A 20,274-nucleotide genomic window follows, 5' to 3' on the forward strand; every position below is an offset into this window, starting at 1 on the left:
ACCCATAACCTCAGCGTTCTGGAAGACGTGGTGGTATACCCATAACCTCAGCGTTCTGGAAGACGTGGTGGTATACCCATAACCTCAGCGTTCTGGAAGACGTGGTGGTATACCCATAACCTCAGCGTTCTGGAAGACGTGGTGGTATCCCCATAACCTCAGCGTTCTGGAAGACGTGGTGGTATACCCATAACCTCAGCATTCTGGAAGCAAAGGCTGGCTTTGACCTTTAGTGAGACAGTCAAGAGGTAATTCATTAATCAGGTTTTTCAGTAGCAGAACAATCTTGAACAAAACCAGGAAAACTTAGGGAAGCAAATATGAATACCAAGGAGCCTTTGAAATAGTCAAAGATTAGAAAGACTCATGGAACACAAAAGAATACCCATGATGCTGCCCACGAGGGAGGGGAAGTCTTTTCTTTGACTAGCATGAGAAGTGGACATACTGTGTCTGAAAGCAAGAAAGATCCTGCTTTACATCAAAGGTAACAACTTATTTAAAGTAGACTATAAACCCAAAAGTGAAAGGTTTAGAAAAAAAAATTTTTTCTAGAAGAAAATGTGAAACATAGGATATAGGAACAATGTTAGACTTTATTATGGGAACCTTGCTCCATCAGAGAATATTAAAAGAGCAAAAAGTCCAGCCATAGACTATTCAAAAATCAGTGTGAAAAACATGATAAACACTTCACAGAAGAGGGTATCCAGATATCATAAAGCCTGTGAGAATTATTCAGCTTTATTAATTATGAAGGAAATACAAATTAAAACCCTAAGCCGGGTGGTGGTGGTGCACACCTTTAATCCCAGCACTCAGGAGGCAGAGGCAGGTGGATCTCTGAGTTCGAGGCCAGCCTGGTCTCCAAAGCGAGTTCCAGGAAAGGCGCAAAGCTACACAGAGAAACCCTGTCTCAAAACAACAACAACAACAACAAAAAACTAGCAACATGCAGAATCACCAGGAATTCAAGTTTTCACAATATTAGAGGCTGCCAGGGACATAAAACAGTGGGCACCTGGGTTGGCCGTAGTGGGGCTCCAAAATGATACAAGCTCTTTGGAAACCAGTGAGCAGTTTTTAACAAAATTAAACATTATGCATCCTGTGTTCTAGGGGATCCACTTGTGGGAAAGATTGCAAATGTCTGTCAAGAAACATGGCAGACCCATGTTCATAATAACTACAGTGGTGCTGACTGAAAGTGTGTTGTGTGACTCCACTTTGAACCAGGCTTGTCGGGGAGGAACTGACAAGCTTGAGGGAGCCTGATAGAAACAGGCAGGGTGATTGGAGTGATAGAAACACAAGTGTAGGACTAGGAAACATTTATCAGATGTGCTTACTGGAGACAGTTGTATGTCAGTAAAAGGAGAGGAAAGATACTGTTGTATAAGACTGTGAACAGTACTGAGTAGGAAAACAGCAGTAAGTGCTTTTCGTGGCAATGTCCAAGACAGACTATCAGTCTAGAGAGACAGCTCAGCTGTTAAAAACAAGCACTGCTCTTGCAGAGAACCTGAGCTTGGTTCCCAGCACTCACAGTGGGTGCCTCACAGCCCCCCATAACTGCTGCTCTTTTCTGATCGCCTCAGGCACCTGCACTCAGGTGCACATGCCACACAGACACACACCGGTGTACTTACATAAGGCACAATCGTCCCGGAGAGTCAAGGCAGGGAAGCCGTGCCAGCACGGGAACTGTGGCAGCATAGGTTTTCGGTTAAAGAAGACGGAGGAGAGAAAGGCATGTCCCTTGCGACATTAATGTTTACATAGTAGAGTTAATACAGTTTGAAGATCTCCTGTCAAGGACAGAAGTGTTGTGAATTTTGTAGTATTTACATAAATATATAAGCATATGCATGTAAATAAGTATGTCATGAAATAATGCAAATCTAAAGAATTTAATTTATGCCTCATATACACCTTAAGACATGTAACCTGAAGATAATTTTATATGCTATTTTTGACTAATTTTGTATGCATTCTAGCCAGGTGTAATGGCTCACACCTGTAATTCCAGTACTTGAGAGGCTGAAGCATATTTGTGTGAGTTCCAGGCCAACTGGACCACAGAGGAAACTCTGGACCAACCTGGCTAATGAGACCCTGTTTCAAAATACTGAAAATAATATAGAATAGTAAGAGTTTTCATATACATGAACAGTCCCACCTGTGCAGCAGCGTGTTGGCATCTGAGCAGCTTTGGTTGTTGAGATGCTTCAAATTGAGGATGCTCAGCCTATGGTGTTGAAAGCCACATACAGTGAACTTGAAAATTGCCAAGCACCAAAGATCTGCTGTTTACTTTTGGTCCTGTGTCTCAGAATCATTGGTACACTCAGCTGGAAAGATGATACCAGAATAGACATACTGTGTGCTAATCTCAATCCTGGGGTGGCAGGAGAGAGGATACAGTGTGATGTGACGGGTGGTCCACCTACAGCTGCCTACCCTGAGACCTGAGCTGACAGCTCTGTGTGCTAAGACTGAGGACAGGAGCCATCTGGGTCCCTGGTGTCCTCACAGCTTAGTTGGCAGGGCCCTTAGCTGGGGACCGTTGTTTTACGGGTACAACTAGCCCCTGACAGTCTCTTTGTTGATCTCCTTTGTAGTGAAGACTGAACCAGAAACTCCTGGGCCAAACTGCCTCTCACAGGAGGGCCAGACAGCAGTGAAAACTGAAGAGAGCTCTGAGCTGGGCACCTATGTCATTAAGTAAGTGGTCTCTTCTAAGGGGGCTCTGCTTTTGATGTCTCTGTGACGCTTTCTCAAAATCGTTGTGACAGGTGAGTGTGTGTGGTGGGCATTGTGAGTTAAGCCTCTGCGGGTGAGAGGCATTGTCCTTGCAGGGCTGAAGAGTTTAATTTATTTTTGAAGTGTATGAGTATTTTGTCTGCATGTATGTCTGTGCACTTCTTGTGGGCGCCAGGTGAAGCAGGAATCTTAAAAGAGTCTTATTAATAAAAACAAACCTGGAGCCAGGTATTAGGGTGAATGCTGGAAGATCAGAGAAGCAGAACAAGCCACAGCCACCTCACCTTGCCAGTTCCTCAGCTGATCCTATTTCCTCAGACTGGAAGCCTCTGAGTCCTTATCCAAATGGATTTCAGCTGAACTGCTGCTCAAAAGCCTGAAAGCTTAACCAGGCTCTAGTTTCTGGTCCTCACACCTTATATACCTTTCTGCTTTCTGCCATCACTTCCTGGCATTAAAGGCTCACTTTCTGGAATTAAAGCCATGAATCACTAAGCCTGGCTATTTCCAGTGTGGCTTTAAACTCACAGAGATCCAGATGGATCTCTGCCTCCCAGGTGATAGGATTAAAGGTGTGTGTGCCACCATTTTCTGGCCTCTATATCTAGTAGCTGTTCTGTTCTCTGACTCCAGATAAGTTTATTACGGTACACAATATTTTGGGGAACACAATATCACCACAGAACCTAGTGTCCGAGGAGGCCAGCAGGTGTCAGGTCCCCTGAGACTAGAGTTTCAGATGGTTGTGAACCACCATGTCAGTGCTGGGAATTGAACTTGGGTCCTCAGGCAGAATAGCCAGTGCTCTTAATTAACCACTGAGCCATCTTTCCAGCCTCTGAAGGGTTTATTTTAGCTAGTGATATAGCTTAGGGGTAGCACATGACCAGTCGTCAATGGAGACCCCAGAACTCACTTGATCTTGCTGGTATACAGGCAAGTGGGGATAGCATACTGAAATGTGATCAGCCTGCGTTTGCATTTTGTTCCTGGGTATTCACAAACCTTGCCTGTGCTTCCAAGCTGCCTGCCTCTTCATAACCATGTGCCTCTTGCTTCCTCTGAAGGTACCTCATCAGGTTTTACACTTCCAAATTAGGAACCTCCCTCTGACTGTGCACTTTGAATTGCCGGGAGCTTCTAGAGACATAGAAACATGGTGTCTCTTAACGTGACAGATGGAGGCATCAATCAATAACCCTAGGCATTTGTGTAATAGCGGTCACCTTGCAAAGAGATTCTTGCTAATTTTCAAATGTAGATAAAATGTCTGGGATTGTTGTATAATTTGCCAAAATCTGTTTGTTCTTAACATTTCTGTTTAAGCATAAAATGCTTTATAAAGAAGCTATGGAACCTTTTATGGTGGTTCACAGCCATAATCACAGCATTGGGTGTGGGGGAGGGTGCATCAGTAGGAAGATCAGGAATTCATGATCATCTGCAAATTTGAGACCAGCCAGGGCTACATGAGACCCTGTCTTTAAAAACGAAGGAAGCAGAGGGAACGTGTGTGTGTGTGTGTGTGTGTGTGTGTGTGTGTGTGTGTGTGTGTTTGACAAGCCTGTACAATTTAGTGCCACTGTTTACCCTTTTCAGGATTGACCATTTGGGGTGGGTGTGTTCGTGTGTGGGTGTGTTCGTGTGTGGGTGTGTTCGTGTGTGTGTGTGTGTGTGTGTGTGTGTGTGTGTGTGTGTGTGTGTGTGAGAGAGAGAGAGAGAGAGAGAGAGAGAGAGAGAGAGAGAGAGAGACAAGCGCACACAGTTTATTGCCTTTGTTCCCTTCCTAGGGTAGACCACTTGGAGACCATCCAGCAGCTCTTGACAGCAGTGGTCAAGAAGATTCCGTTAATTACTGCGAAAGGTAAGACAGTTGTTCTCAGCCTGCACGTGTGCTTTGTCAAACCGAACTCCTTGGGGTATTGCAGTGATTGTGACGTTTAGACGGCCACCTGCAGGGTCTTGGATTCCCAGTGTCTTGGTCACATCTGCCTCACTACTCAGCCACTTTACCCCGACCCCCGGGGTCTTCAGTTACAGTCTGATCAGCAGAAGGGACTTTTTACATTTGTTTTCACATGTAAGTTAAATATTAAACATACACAGTTAGGTCATAGTGTGCAGCCCACTGTCTGCTGTGGGTTCTTCACGTACACATTTCACTAGCCAGTCTGGCGTGGTAGTATCACCTCCACTCACAGGAAACAGCAGGGAGGCAGGGTTAATTAATTCATATAGCTCTGGGTGACAAGGCGGGTACACGCCCCCCTCTGTGAGATTTTAGATTGCTAATCTTTCTCTAAGATTTAAGATCATGTACTGTTTGGAAATACATAATTTTCAAGACATCCAAAAGCAAAGTCCCTATCTCAGTGGGATGAGTTGGCTTATGTGTCTATTATCAGAGTTGTTCCGACAGCATAGACAACACTTACGAAGGTGGACCAGGAATTTGCTCATGGATGAGGTCACTGTTGGAGCCAGTGGGGAGGTGTGCCGCAGTCTCTGCCACTCACATCACGAGAGGCTGAGCACCGACCACCTTGCTTATTTTTTCCACCTGTAGCAGCAAAGAAATGCTGGGCCTTGTGGTACAAGTTTGTAATCTCAGCTCTTTGTGGGGGTCCTAGAGAACAACCTTGAGTTTAAGGCCTGCCTAGAACTTAGTAAGACTCTCTCTCAGATTTTTAAAACTAAAAGAAAAAGGGGTTGGGATAAAGCACAGTGGTAGCAGTTTGTCTAGCATGTACAGGGTCGTCGGTTAGCTCTCCAGTGTTGACCCTTAAAATCAAATATCTCCTTTTCTCATTTGAACGTCAGAGAAGTTTGGGAATCGTTTTGAGGTGGTTAAAAATGTACTTTCAATGGCGGTTTTCTACCCTAGTAGACAAGATTTGAAGATGTGAGTCTCAAACATGCAAACACCCACTCCCGTGTGTGTGTGTGTGTGTGTGTGTGTGTGTGTGTGTGTGTGTGTGTGTGTGTTTCCTTTCCCTCCCTCTATCCACTTACATAAAGATACAGAATGTTGGAGCTAAAACTGGGCAGTTTAAGTCCTTCTTTCATAGTTTAAAGGGAAGAACACTGAAACCGAGATGTCCTATGGCTTACCCTGGGCTGCTTGGTAAACTGATGGCCAGGCAAGGCCCCAGTTGGCACCCTGCACTCTTTCATTTCTTGCCTTTGTCTGTCATGGAGGTGTGTTCAGTGAGAAACATTTGGCACATGAAAAAACTGGGGGGCTAGTGAGACGGCTCAGTGGGTAAAAGCTCTTGAGCTGCCAGATTGCAGGGGCAGGTATACTGGATCCAGCACAACCAGACAGATCTCAGAGTTTGAGGCCAGCCAGGACTACATCGACCCTGTACCAAAAAAACAAAAGTATAAAAATTAATCAACCCATAAGCAGGAATAAGCCAGCTGACAGTAGTGCACGTAGCTGTACTCCTGGTGCGTCCTTATTGGGAAATGGGAGACAGCCACAAGAGAAGTAGCCAGCCAGCCTGGAGTCCATAGCTTAGCAGAAATGGGAGTCTCCATAAGGTGGAAGAAGAGAACAGACCCACCCCTCCCCAGGAGGTCATCCACATAGCACAGAAACACCCACACCTGCACACATGCATCACACATGCAGAGTAATAAAAATTTTCTATTTTATAAAAAGAATAAAGGAGCTGGGCAGTGGTCGAGCACACCTTCAAAAGTTTGTTTATTTTGTTGTTTTAAACTCTTCTGCTGTGAGTCCCACCACCCAGCTCCCAAATAAATACTATGAGGCTTATCCTTACATATAAATGCCCAGCCTTAGCTTGGCTTGTTTCTAATCAGCTTTCCCGTTTTCATTTTTTTAAAAGATTGATTTATTTATTATGTAGACAGAAGAGGGTGCCAGATCTCATTACAGATGGTTATGAGCCACCATGTGGGTGCTGGGAATTGAACTCAGGACCTCTGGAAGAACAGTCGGTGTTCTTAACCTCTGAGCCATCTCTCCAGCCTGTTTTCTTTTTTTTGTTTTTCGAGACAGGGTTTCTCTGTAGCTTTGTTCCTTTCCTGGAACTCACTGGCCTTGAACTCACAGAGACCCGCCTGGCTCTGCCTCCCGAGTGCTGGGATAAAGGCGTGCGTCACCACTGCCCAGCTGTTTTCATTTTTTAATTTTTGTTTTATTTAACTTTTTTTTTTCACTTATTTTATATACCGACCATATTTCCACCTCCCTCTTCCCCTACCTTCGCCTGTCCCCCTCCACACACTCCTCTTCTGTCTCCAGAAAGGGACAGGCCTCCCATGGGTTTGAACAAAGCATGGCACATCAAGTTGAGGCAGGACCAAGCTCCTCCCCCTGCATAAAGGCTGGGCAGGGTAATCCAGCATGGCAGATAGGTTCCCAAAAACGCTAAGCATCAGGGACAGGTCCTGATCTCACTGCTAGGAGCCTTACAAACAGACCAAGCTACATAACTGTCACACACATGCAGAAGGCCTAGGTTGGTCCCAGGCAGGCCCCTAACTGTTGGTCCAGAGTCCATGAGTGCCCAGGAGCCCAGGTTAGCAGTCTCTGGGTTGCCCTGTCGTGACTTTACAATCCCCCTCCCTTTCTTCAGCAGGACTCCTAGCCAGCAGAGTCCCAGTGATGGGCTGTGGATCTCTGCATCTGCTTCCATCAGTTACTGGATAAAGGCTTTCTGAGACAATTAGGGTAGTCACCAATCTGATTACAGTAGATAGCCAGTTCAGGCACCCTCTCCATTATTGCTAGGAGTCTTAGCTGGGGATCATCCTTGTGAATTCCTGGGGGTTTCTCTGGCACCAGGTTTCTCCCTAACCTTGGAACCCCCGCCATCAAGATGCCTCTTTCATCTCCCTCTCCATCCTGCCCCCAACCCGCCTCCTACACCCAGCCCTGCCCAATCTGCTCCCTCCAGTTCCCATGCCCCCACCACCTCCCCCTGCCCTCAGTTTACCCAGGAAATGTCTTCTATTTCCCCTTCCTAGGGAAAGCTATGTATCCCTCTTTGGGCCTTCCATGTTATCTAGCCTCTCTGGGGCTATGGTTTGTAGGTTGGTTATCTTATACTTTATTCCTAATGAGTAAGTACTTACCATGTTTGTCTTTTTGGGTCTGGGTTATCTCACTCAGAATCATTTTTTCTAGTTCCATCCATATGCCTGCAAGTTTCATGATGTCATTGTTTTTTTACAGCTGAGTAAATTGTATAAATGAACCACATTTTTCTTTTCCCTTCTCTGGTTGAGGGGCATCTAGGTTGTTTCCAGGTCTTAGCCAGCTTTTCTAAATTATCCCATCTACCTTTTGCCTCTGGGCTTTTATCTTTCTCTATTCTATATACCTTTCTTTCTTTCTTTACTCTGGGTGGCTGGTCCCTGATGTCCACCCCTCCTCCCTTTGCTCCTGATCTTCTCTTCCTAAATTTCTCATATTTGTTCTCTCTGCCTGCCCACTGTGCTTATCCTTTCTCCTGCCTAGCTATTGGCTGTTCAACTTTTTTTATAGACCAACCAGGCATTTTAGACAGGCAAAGTAACCCAGCTTCTCAGAGTTAAACATAAAAGAATGCAACACATCTTTGCATCATTAAACAAATGTTCCACAGCAAAACAAATCTTCAACTAATAATCCACGACAACCTCCAATAAATAAAATTTTAGTTTAAACCATAGCAGCCTTTCTCCAGAGTCTGGGTCTGTGTTCTAGGTGATGATGCCAGCTGCTTTTCTGCAAAGTCTGTGGAGCAGTATTACGGCTGGAACATTGGGAAAAGGAGGGCTGCTGAGGTAAGGCTGTTTGCCGGCTGGGGACAGCAAGCAGAGCTCCGCATCTGTGTGCTCTACCTGGAAGGGGAGATGAGACAAATTGGCCATGTGTTTCTTTAAGGTACTTGATGGCAGACTACTTCTCAGTCACAGATGTCATCTCTGGGTCTCAGATATCTTTGGAAAGGCCTGCTCTCCTGTACCAGTGGAAACATCTCGACTTTTCTTTGAAAATGCTGTATATTCAGGGTGGGAGAGATGGCTCGGCAGCAAGATGGCTGCTCTCACAGAGGACTTGGGTTCATTTCCCAGCATCCTCATGGCAGTTCACAGTGGTCTATAACTCCATTTCCAAGAGACCCAGTGTCCTTTTCTGGCCTCTTCAGATATCAGGCATTTACATAAAATTAAATTTTTAGAATTTGCAAATTTCAGGGTAATAATAAATTCAGATTTTTATGGTGTACTTACAGCAGGGTTGCCAGTTGATACAGTTGAATCATGAGAAGTGAAAGGGGACAGCATGTGCAGTGTGGCTAGGCAACAGTGGACGGACGATAGGTCATTGTGATTGGTCTGGAGAAAATAATGAAAAGTTGGCAATAGAAACTGAGGAGTTTCAGTTGTAGCTTGTAAGCATTAAGACCAATAGAGGTTGTTTTTTATTACATTTACATTTTTGCTGTGTATGTGTGTGTGCATGTGCGAACACATGCGTGCACCGCACACTGGTGAGGGCTGGAGGACATGGAGTCAGTCATCTAACTTCTGCCATTCGGGTCCTGGGGGCCAAGTTCAGTTCTTCTGACTTGGTGGCAGGCAGCTTTCCTGAGCATCTCACTGGTCCCCAGAGAAGCTCTTTCAAATCTTCCCTTTGTCGCTACAGAGGGACAGAACCTGACGCCTTAGTTGCTTGGTTTACTTTAACGCACAGCGACTGGTTTAAAGTTTCATGATGTGATTTCGGTTCAAAACCTTTTTAAGTGGCAAAGAGCAATGACAGTACGAAAGGTGCTACAAGAGATTCTGGAGAAGAACCCAAGATTCCACCACCTGACGCCCCTAAAAACCAAGCACATCGCGCACTGGTGCCGCTGCCATGGTTACACCCCGCCAGACCCCGAGAGCCTGCGTCATGACGGGGACTCCATTGAGGACGTGCTGACCCAGATCGACAGTGAGCCAGGTGAGCCTTGGTAGGCTGCTCCGCCTCAGCCCTGCAGCTCGCTTGGCTTCGGTGCTCCTCCCTCCAGTTAGGGGTGAGGGAGAGCTACTCTAGACGAGAAGACCCTTTTCCTTACTGTGACACCCCAGACCAATGGCCCTTCAGAACGGTTTGCACCCAAGTGCCCAGCCAGGAATGTTGACTTCATGCCGTCTGGTAGCCATGCGCTCTTCCCGAGTCTCCTCAGTGTGACTCTGAAGACTCTTCACCCACCCTCTCCCCCTCAGATAGAAGTGACTTCCCTTTCTGTGTGACCTTAGGAACCCCTGGTAGGGAAGTCTGCCTGTTCCCGTGAAGAAAGGCCAGTATCTTGGGTGTTGCCGTACTCCCCAGACCTGGGGAGGGTGTTGGAGGCATGTGAGAACAATCAACAGTGTCGTAAGAAAGAAACAGTATATATGTGCATATACTGTTTACACATACAATGTATATATTATATAATATAGACATGTATATAGTAAAGAAACAGACCACTGCTGAAGGATGACATTAGGGTCATGGCAGCATCTGACTGTGCTTAAAGAAGAAGAAGGGTTCAGCTGACTTTCCCACTCCATCTGAGGGAACCTGGAGCACAGAGGTGGGTAAGTCCCTGCTCCCATCTCGATAAGTCTTGTTCTACACAGAAAATTTCCTGGGAGCCTGGTGCTCAGTGGCCTTTTCTCTCATCTCCTATGGCATGTAGTATCTGTGCTGAGAGTGTTTGTCAGCTTCTAGATCTAGGTCCTTGGTCAGCAGAGACCACATGATAACCTCCGGGTTTCACTGGTGCTCTGCATACAGCGTGGCACATCACTGACACCTGGAGTCAGTAAAGCAGAGAGCCAGGAGCTGGTGAGCTGCCAGGAGCTGGTGAGCCACCACCATTGTGTTGTTCATAAAAGCCCTCCTTGAACCTGCCTGGACCTCATCCTTCTTCGTAAAGGAGTATGTGCATATGGATTTATTGTCCTGATACTCTTCGTGTACATTACCATGTCAACAGTACTTCCCTCAGAGACAGGGATGGTTTTTTTAAGTCAAAGTTCTCAGGTAGACCAGGCTGGCCCTGAACTCACTGTGTAGCTACAGATGAACTTGTACTTCTGATCCTCTTGCCTCTACCTCCCCGGTGGGTTCTAGAATTACAGGCACATGCTATCCACCACACTCCGTGCAGTACTGGTAATCAGACCTGGGACTTCCTGATCCCAAGACCGCCTGCTTGCTGGCAGGCACTCTGACCAGCTGATACATCCCCTGCCTGAATAGGAATGACTTCTTCCCTGTTCAGCTTTCTACGGCCCCACATTGGAACGCCAAAATGTTGTTGGTTGTTTTTCTCTTTTGGGGGGACCATTGCCCAGCTCCCAAATAAATCACACATGGAGGCCTGTTCTTAATTATAAATGCCTGGTCTTAGCTTGGCTTGTTTCTTGCCAGCTTTTAACGTTAATTTATCCCATCTACCTTTTACCTCTGGGCTTTTGTCTTTCTCTGTCCCGTGTCTGGCTGAGTGCCTGGGTGGCTGAGGTCCTCCCTCTTTCCCTTTCGTTCCTACATCTTTCTTCTTTTCTCCCAGACTTCTTCTATGTATTCTCTCTGTCTGCCAGCCCTGCCTGTCCTTTCTCCTGCCTTTCTATTGGCCATTCAGCTCTTTATTAGACCATTAAGTGTTTTAGACAGGCAAAGTAACACAGCTTCACCAAGTTAAACAAATGTAACACATACTTTCATCAATAACAAATGTAACACATCTTAAAATAATATTCTACAACACTACATTTCTAAGTTTTCCAGATTTTAAAAAATGAATAAAATTTGGGGCGGGAGGAGAGGGACAGAGGAATCCGTGGCTGAAATGTAAAATTAAATTAATTATAAAAATTTTAAAAATGAATAAAATTAACTTATCGACTCAGGAAATGTGGCAATGGTCAGGTTTCCAATGGAATGAATTATGGACTATCTTTTTGGCCTTGATGGCAGATAGAGTGCATTTAGAATAGGATGCCTGTCTGCATTTCTACTTCATGGGGCTCTGGTTCTCGTGAGAGAGCCATAGAATTTGAACTGGGGAAAGGTTAGCTGCCTGCAGACTCTGCCTTAAGGGGCCCTGCAGAGAGTTGGAGCCCAGACTGCTTCCTCTCCTTCAGAGTGCCTGTCGTCCTTCTCCACTGCCGACGACCTCTGCCGGAAGCTGGAGGATCTGCAGCAGTTCCAGAAAAGGGAGCCCGAGAACGAGGAAGAAGTGGATGTCCTCAGCCTATCGGAGCCTCTGAAGACGAACATTAAAAAGGAGCAGGAAGAAAAGCAGGAGGAAATGAGATTCTACCTGCCGCCAACTCCAGGCTCGGGATTTGTTGGTGACATTACACAGAAGGTAGGAGGCCAAGGCTGTGGTACTGTCGGATCACAGGCCAGGTGCATAGCGTCCAGACACCCCAGCTCAGGAGCTCAGACACCAGTCTGCCATGTGATTGGCTTCTGCCCAGAACTTAGGTGTGCTCCTGCTCTCCCATATCAAGCCTTCTGCACGAGCCTAAGTGCACGGGAAAAGGCTGCGTGTTGAACATGGCTGCGCAGCAGAGGGCTAGACACAGGCTTTGTCCCGGGCTCTTTCCTCGTCTGGCCCAGGAGACGTGCTTCTCCTTCATGGGGTGTACAGTATTTCGGTCCCTGCCTGGGCGAGCAGTCTCCTCACAGCTGTGCTCCCTTGTCACCTGGGAGAGGACTCAGCCCCGTGACCCCCGCAGCTTTAAGTATTGCTTGCGCTATTCTGAATTCTTCAGAGATTCCAGTTACGTTGTTCGTGATAAGAGGTTTGGGGGTGCAAGCGGGATTCCATGTTCACAGTGGTTAGAGAGCCCTCCCACAGCCAGGGAGGTCCGCCTGCTCGGGAGAGGCCTGTTGCTAACGCTGACGGGGCAAATGGCTTTCTTCCAGATCGGGATCGCCCTGCAGCCCGTGGCACTGCACAGGAACATGTACGCCTCGGTGGTGGAAGACATGATCCTAAAGGTGGGTGCCTGCCTGGTGGCGGCGGCAGAGGGACCTGTGCTCGAGGCCGGCCAGGTTGGGTTCTAGGTCCCCTGAGTGAGGGACAGCAGGGGAGCAGAGAGGACGGCTTTGAAATCTCTCATCTTCCTTAGGCTTTAGTTTCCTCTCTTTTCTGGTTTTCCTCTTACTACTTCGGTAAACTAAGTCATGCCCTCTAAGAGCTGAGGGTTTGTTGTTGTGTTGGGGGAGACCCTGGGCTTGTGCGTGCCAGGCAGGTGGTCCCCCCAGGCCCCGGGCCCCCACAGGTGTCTACCTTTTTAGTGCTATTTCTTATTCTCATTAAGAAGTGTCCTGGGGGCTGCAGAGATGGTTCAGAGGTTAAGAGCACTGGCTGCTCTTCCAGAGGTCCTGAGTTCAATTCCCAGCAACCACATGGTGGCTCACAGCCATCTATGGTGGGATCTAGTGCCCTCTTCTGGCATAAAGTTGTACGTGCAGATAGATAGAGCACCATATACATCAAATAGATAAAATATTTTTTAAAGTGATTTAAGAGAAGTACCCTAGTGTGAGAAGTCCGTGCTCTTTTTAGAGAGGGGAAAAGCCTTGGGTTCCCCTGCCTGTGACAACAGAGAAGCAGCCACAACCGTCCTGTCCCCAGGCAAAGGGTGAGAAAAGCAATTGGTCCTTACCTCAGCAGTGTCCCTCCAAAAGGGAGGCTTCAGTGGCAGCCTCACTCAACACTCTATTTTCCTAAGAAAACAATGTCTGGTTAATGAAAACCACTTCATCCAACTTATAATTTCTCTGCATCATGGCCTCTAAATAAAAATCCAGTTTTTCTTGAGACCTTTGTAGTATTTAGTTGGCAGTTATTTCAGAAGTTCAGGTCAAAGGTGAGGTCGGCTGCGCCCTTCCACTGGCCGCAGGTGGCTACTTCGTCAATACCAGTCTTCTGTTGTAGGCCACGGAGCAGCTGGTGAGTGACATCCTGAGACAGGCGCTGGCCGTTGGATACCAGACAGCTTCTCCCAACAGGTACTGTTGCCCGGCTGACAGCACAGGCTTTGCAGTTGAGGGGCTCTGAAGAGGTTTGGTTTACTCAGGATTTAGTGTAGTAGGAGACTAGAGTTGCCGTGCTTGGGACATTGGAGCCAGACTGAGGGTCCGTTCTGTAGTTCTGAGCAAATCCCTTGGTGGAAAGCCGAGCTGTGCCCTCCCAGCCATTACTTCATAGACACCCAGGTCTGTCGTGTCACAGGACAGAGCAGGCAGCAGGTTCTACATCAAGACAGTAACCTGTCATGGGGCAGACTCTAGGATGGAGTTGATGAATACTACCTATGGTGTTTGTCATTGCAGACACGTTATTTCTCTTAGGAACTGGGAGGCTGAGCTCTGAAAGGGGGTCGCCTCCAGTGTCCCAGATCACAGACCCTAGATTCAGGCTCATCTCACTGGCTGGGGACCCTGGAGCTCACTGCCACTTCTCTCCTGATACATTTCTCTCTGAGTGGGGGATGCAGAGTTCCCTGGCCTTAAAAGAATGATAGTCCACATCCTCTTCTCCTTCTAATCTGCTGAAGGCCATCATAAAATCCTAACACTATATAGTACCTGCAGTGATGAGGTCCCAACTGAGGATATTAGGTCAAACATACATAGACAACGTAGAATCTTGAGTTTAAAAAACAAGCGGGGATAAAAAATTCCAGACCCACTCCCCATTGCCCTGCTTGGAAAGCAGGAGGAGCCATGTTTGTTCCTGACTGGAGATGTGGCAGCCTGGGTGGTCTGAATGAGAACATGTAACCTCACACTTGGCTAGCCAGAACTCTGCCTCCCGTCTTCTGAGATAAGAGAAACCGTCCATATTTTCATGGTGCTTTAGAGCACACTTGGGTCTGCTAAGATTTAGAAGCTCATAGAATACTTAAAAACATTCTCTTCTGCTGTTTACTTTACTTTCTTTCTTTTCTCTGCCGGCTAATCATTGAGCCAACATGAAGTCCTCATTGCTGTGACCAGGGGGTAAGATTTGAGCCCTGGGTAGTACTGTAACTGGAGTTATGGCTTTAATCAGAAAGGAGAAGAATTCATAAAAAGCAGGAGAGAGAATGGTCCTGAGCCATTGCTTATATATAGCCTTTGCCGTCGCCGCCTTCTCTAAGAGAATGGCCCCTTTAGTGAATTAACTGACTAAATTATTGCTGAATGCATTTGACAGATTATACCTAATTATACTTTGGGGTTTTTTTTTTTTTTTTTTTTTTTTTTTGGACTAGGGTTCCCAAAGAAATCACAGTCAGTAATATTCACCAGGCCATTTGCAACATTCCTTTTCTGGATTTCCTCACGAACAAACACATGGGGAGACTGAACGAGGATCAGTGAAGACAGTGAAGATGGTCCCCAGAAAGCAGGATGGGAAGCTATGTCTGAAGTATGCAAACTGTGGTGACCCTTGTGTTTGGAGAAAGGTGGTTCCTCTGTGTGTTAGAATGCCCTGGCTACCATACCATTCCTTCTTTCTAACTGCGTGTTAGCACAAGGGCATTGAGTCCCAGGTGCAGCCCTTTTAAGACTGAGTTGTTTCCCGATTCTAGAGGGAAGCTGAATGGTCACAATTTTGTCAGCTTGCATTTCTTTACTCTGTACAGGCTCTGGAGGTGTCTTAGTGTGTGACAAGGGCACATACACTCCCTCTTTAGAGTGGGCTTGGGTCCACCTGGGGCCCACTTTCCAGAAGGCGGAGATAAATCTGACACACTGGCCTGGGCTACTCTAAAGAAGAACAGAGCAAGCAAGTACATTTTCCTACCTTGCCTCAGTATGGAAGGGCTGTACTGTGAATCAGCTACAGAAGGGGTAATATGCCATGTGGAAAACTAGACACCAAGGAGACTATAGACTGAGACTTTTTCATGGAACCCCAAAGCCCATGCTTCTATGACAGCCAATGTGAAAGCATTGAGGTTCCCAGCAGAGATCAGAAGGCATCAAGCCTGTGCCCATGTAACCCAGGAAACTATCACTGTTAGTGTAAGCATGATCCACAGAGTCCGGCCCTTGGCCTGTAGTGGTCTGAGCACTGGGTCCTCATAGCCAAGTGGGCTGCCGAAGCTCCTCTTGTCCAGGGGCTGGGGAGGCAGCCCCAGGGCAAACCTTCCTGGGTGTCCTCAGTGGACCTGAGGTCCTGTCCTCCTCTGCCAAAGAGTTTTGCCGAGATGAAAAGGGTTGAAACACCTGTGAGTGCCTTACTTACGAGAACTGCTCTAACCTGGTGTGCCAGTACTCGGGAGCAGAGCCTCTCCCTGAAGGGGCAGATAGGCGGTTGGTAGCACCAGCACAGAGTGTGCAGACACTGGGGACTCTCCAGTCCTCCTAACCGTTGTGGGCAAATGAAAGACTTTACTTTCAGTTGGAAACCACCTCACACTCTGCTCAAAGCAAACTTGAAAGGTCTGAGTCAAAGTCAAACTTACTAAGCAACAAAAAGCCTGTTCTCCCAGGTCCCATAGGTGGGTGTGTGAGCCAGGAAACAGAGTGGGCTGCAGGTACAGAAGGGTTCCTTCCAGCAGGGATAGGGCGAGCATGGCTTACGGTACAGTTGGTATATAAGGCTTAAGAATTCGGTCTGTAGGCCACACAGCAGATTGATAGGCCCACACACAGATTTGTTCAGAAGTGGACGGAGACCTTCAAAGTAGAATATCCAAATGAGAACAGATTCATTTGTTGTGATGAAAACCTAAAGAAATTGCTTTTTGCTAAAGAAATATCAAATGATTAGAGTTTCCATGTATGTTAATGTTTCAGGTGTTTTTCTATCATAATGTGTAACATAATTGTGTATCATTTTGTCTACAATAAAACTTTTAGTATTTGTGATGGGTTTTCTGAACTGGAAGAGCCATACTTAGATGGGCTCATTGGGATGCAGCCATGGTCTGGGTCTTTGTGAGTTTAAATTACTATCTCTCCTTCCATCAAAAAAGGATCTGCAACTGTGTGATGTAAAAGGATCATAGTTACATTCAGGTCACATACAGAACAAAAGACACTTCATTTGGTGACCATGGACATAATTATTTCATACAAGCAATTTAGGGTTCAATTTCTATTTAAAAAAAAAAACAACACAGAAATTGAGTCTAATAACTGGTTTATCTGGTGAGGTAAGGTTGGCCTGTGCTGGGTTGTAAAATCCATTCCTGGACACGGTCCTTTCATTCTCCTCTGCTATCGTGGGTTTCTAAAAAATTACCAAAAGGTGGAGACGTACAGAACTAGAGGTTCTGAAACCTGTGACTTTTTTGAAGGGATTTCTGCAAGGATGCGTGGGGGATACAGGCCACAGAACTAGCTTGCTGGGAAGCAGCTTCACAGTCAGAAAGCTGAGCCTTGGATGGGTGCTGACAGCCCGTGCCTGGGCCTCAGGTGGGTGGCATACCCCAGCCAGCAGAAGCTTGAAGTTCTGGAGTCCTGTCCCCTATGGCATGGAGAGGTGAGACCTTCCTTCAGCTGTGCAAGGACCTTCAGGGGTTTCGGGTGAGTCGGCCTCATAATGTACACGCAGCAGACTGAGGCAGTTCCCAAACCAGTCACTGTGGTTATGGGGTAATTAATATTGAACACTCTTTGCTCAGATTAACAGATTAAACTGCTTTATTTTTAAAAACTTACAGAATATAAAAATTACTAAATTTTATAGGAATTTTAAGCAGGTATGATAAAGTATTTTTAAAAATTAGGGCTGGAGAGATGGCTCAGTTGGTGGCCTGTGCAGTACCTGAGTTCAGTCACCAGAACCCACATAAACAAGGCAGGCATGGTGGTGCACACTTATGGTCCGAGCACTGGACAGGCAGAGAGGCAGGTCCCATGAGGCCTGCTATGGAGCTGGCCTAGCCTATTTGGTGACCTTCAGACCAATGAGGAAAGAGAAAGATACCTGGAAAACACTTTGGGTTGTCTTCTGTCCTGTACACATGTACCTGCACATACAGGAGCACGCACATGTACCCACATATACAGGAGCACACACACATAAGTACCCGCACATATAGGAACACACACATGTACCTGCACATACAGGAACACACACATGTACCTGCACATACAGGAGCATGCACATGTACCCGCATATACAGGAGCACACACACATAAGTACCCGCACATACAGGAACACACACATGTACCTGCACATACAGGAGCACACACATGTACCCGCATATACAGGAGCACACACACACATAAGTACCCGCACATATAGGAACACACACATGTACCTGCACATAACAGGAACACACACATTTACCCGCATATACAGGAGTACACATGTACCCAAACATACTGGAGCACACACTAACCTGCACAAACAGGAACACACACTTATGAACCTGCATACACAGGAATGTACAAACATAGCCACACATAAAGGAACATACATACTGGAACACACACACTCCTCAGAGATGAGCCCTGCTGGTCCTCCAGTGCCTTCCTCTGGTCTTTGTGCACATCGTGTCTGTGAGGTGGACTCAGGACTGAGAGAACACGGCTGATTCTGGTCTTGCTTGCTTCTTGGGTTGCTTCCGGAGCTTTGTGGTCTTCCTCGGATCTGGAATGAGGAGGGACTTCTGAAGAGCAGAGGGCTGGTGGGAAGAGCTGTGGGCCACATTGCTGAGGTTCCAAACAGCCTGTGACCTAGCAGAGGTCAGCTTCACTCCATGGCCACTGCTGTGCTACAGTGCCAGAAAGGGGCGGGTGTGCTTTATGCTGGCCAATGCAGCAGGGCCATGCATCTCTACACAGAATGAATGCACGGGGTTGTGGGGGGTTGCCGGGCAAGCAGTGTGGTCATTGGCAGCACGCAGCCAGAGGCTCTTGGTTGGGGCCTGCTGGTGGCCGCAGCGGGGCCCAGAGGTGCCTGGAAGAGAGTTAAGCTGGAAAGGACAATTGAGGAGTCGTGCTTGGCTGACTACTGTGCTGAGCATTGGATGTTCCCAGCAAGCCAGCAAGGTGTAGGCGACAGCAGCCTCACTTTCAGAAATGGAAGCTGCCATTGTCCCCGCAAGTGCAGTAGCAGCCGTGTGGTACAGACGGTGCCTTTCCCCACTGGAGCCCTCGGCGAGAAGGGTGCGCAGTTTGTAAGTGTCAGGGATATTCACATCATCATGCTCTATTAAAGTCAGTATTGAGAGACCAGATGAATGGGAAGGTACTTGAGTTTATAACTTAAGTTGCCCAGCACATTTTTGCATTTTAGTAAATTGTTAATCTGCTCACTGCCTACATTTAGGTGCCCAGCAGGCAGTCTCTTCCCTCTTAGGAACACTAAGCATGCAAACTGGCAAATCTAGAGTAACAGGACCCTTGGTGTATGCACAGGGTTCTAATTTTCCCTTCAGAATGACTCAACAGCATTTCCAGCACCTCTGAGGGGATGCTGTGTGGGAGGCCTAAGCTGCCTCCCCGCCTTGGCTTTGAAGGAGACCCTTACAGTTCTTACCAGACACTGCCAAGCCTCTTAGACGTAGTCCTTTTTAGTGTTTGAGAGGTGGTTGTGCAAAGGGGAATGGGCTTGCTCTACACAGCCATACTGGCTGCAACCCATGAGAACAAGTTTTCTAAAGACGAATGAGTTGTCCCCACAGCAGGGTAGTGAGTTGGGGAGCCAGCAGGCTGGAGCTAAAGGTCCCTGTAGGGGGTGCTCTCCAGACATACTCCCAGCTCCTCACAGGTGTGTGTGGTAGTTCTTTCTGGTCCTTGTGCTAAGGGGAGACAACCAATTAGGACAGGGCTCGGCCTCTAGAAACATGGGGTGAATGTCATTCATGCCGTCAACATTCCACTCATCCTGGGAATTCTCTCCCGGAAACATGATCATCTTGGCTATAAAGAAATTACATTTGAAATTGAAAACTTGGATGATCTCCTCCCTGGATAGATATCACCACGGGGTGTGTGTGTGTGTGTGTGTGTGTGTGTGTGTGTGTGTGTGTGTGTGTGTGTGTGGTGTGTGTATTCCATATATATATGATATATGAGATTTCTACTTGGATAAATAGCACCGCCATAAGAGTCATGTGCAGGTGGTTTGTATATATGTGTGTGTATATATACATATATATATGTGTGTGTGTGTATATATATATAAATATATATATACACACACACACACACACACACATACATACATACATATATATTTAAACTTATGGTTTTGTTATTGTTTTGAAACAGGGTCCCTCTATGTAGCCCTGGTTGTCCTGGAACTTGCTGTGTAGACCAGGTTGGCACTGAACTCATAGACATAAAGATCCTCCTGCCTCTGTCTCTAAAGTGCTGGCATTAAAGGCATCATTTCTGACAACCTAAGCAGTAGTAGTTGTTGTTTGTGTGTGTGTGTGTGTGTGTTTGTGTTGAGACAGGTTTTCTCTGTGTAGCTCTGGCTGTCATGGAACTCACTCTAGACCAGGCTGGCCTCAAGATCACAGAGATCTGCCTGCCTCTGCCCCCACTGG

At 46.8% G+C, this 20,274-nt stretch overlaps 1 protein-coding gene across 1 annotated transcript in view; it reads left to right on the plus strand.

Annotated features, from left to right (window-relative positions):
- Yeats2 (YEATS domain containing 2) overlaps window positions 1–16,636 on the plus strand; it is a 93,335-nt gene extending 76,699 nt beyond the window's left edge. The window contains exons 27-34 of the mRNA XM_036204055.1: window positions 2,622–2,724; window positions 4,554–4,627; window positions 8,483–8,562; window positions 9,526–9,727; window positions 11,902–12,128; window positions 12,692–12,766; window positions 13,710–13,783; window positions 15,031–16,636. Of these exons, the coding sequence (XP_036059948.1) occupies window positions 2,622–2,724; window positions 4,554–4,627; window positions 8,483–8,562; window positions 9,526–9,727; window positions 11,902–12,128; window positions 12,692–12,766; window positions 13,710–13,783; window positions 15,031–15,139 (944 nt within the window). The 3' untranslated portion in view covers window positions 15,140–16,636. The remainder of the gene's footprint in view (window positions 1–2,621; window positions 2,725–4,553; window positions 4,628–8,482; window positions 8,563–9,525; window positions 9,728–11,901; window positions 12,129–12,691; window positions 12,767–13,709; window positions 13,784–15,030) is intronic.
- Window positions 16,637–20,274: the final 3,638 nt, after the last annotated feature.

The sequence above is a fragment of the Onychomys torridus genome, chromosome 12, assembly GCF_903995425.1.
Source record: "Onychomys torridus chromosome 12, mOncTor1.1, whole genome shotgun sequence".
Classification (NCBI taxonomy): Eukaryota; Metazoa; Chordata; class Mammalia; order Rodentia; family Cricetidae; genus Onychomys; species Onychomys torridus.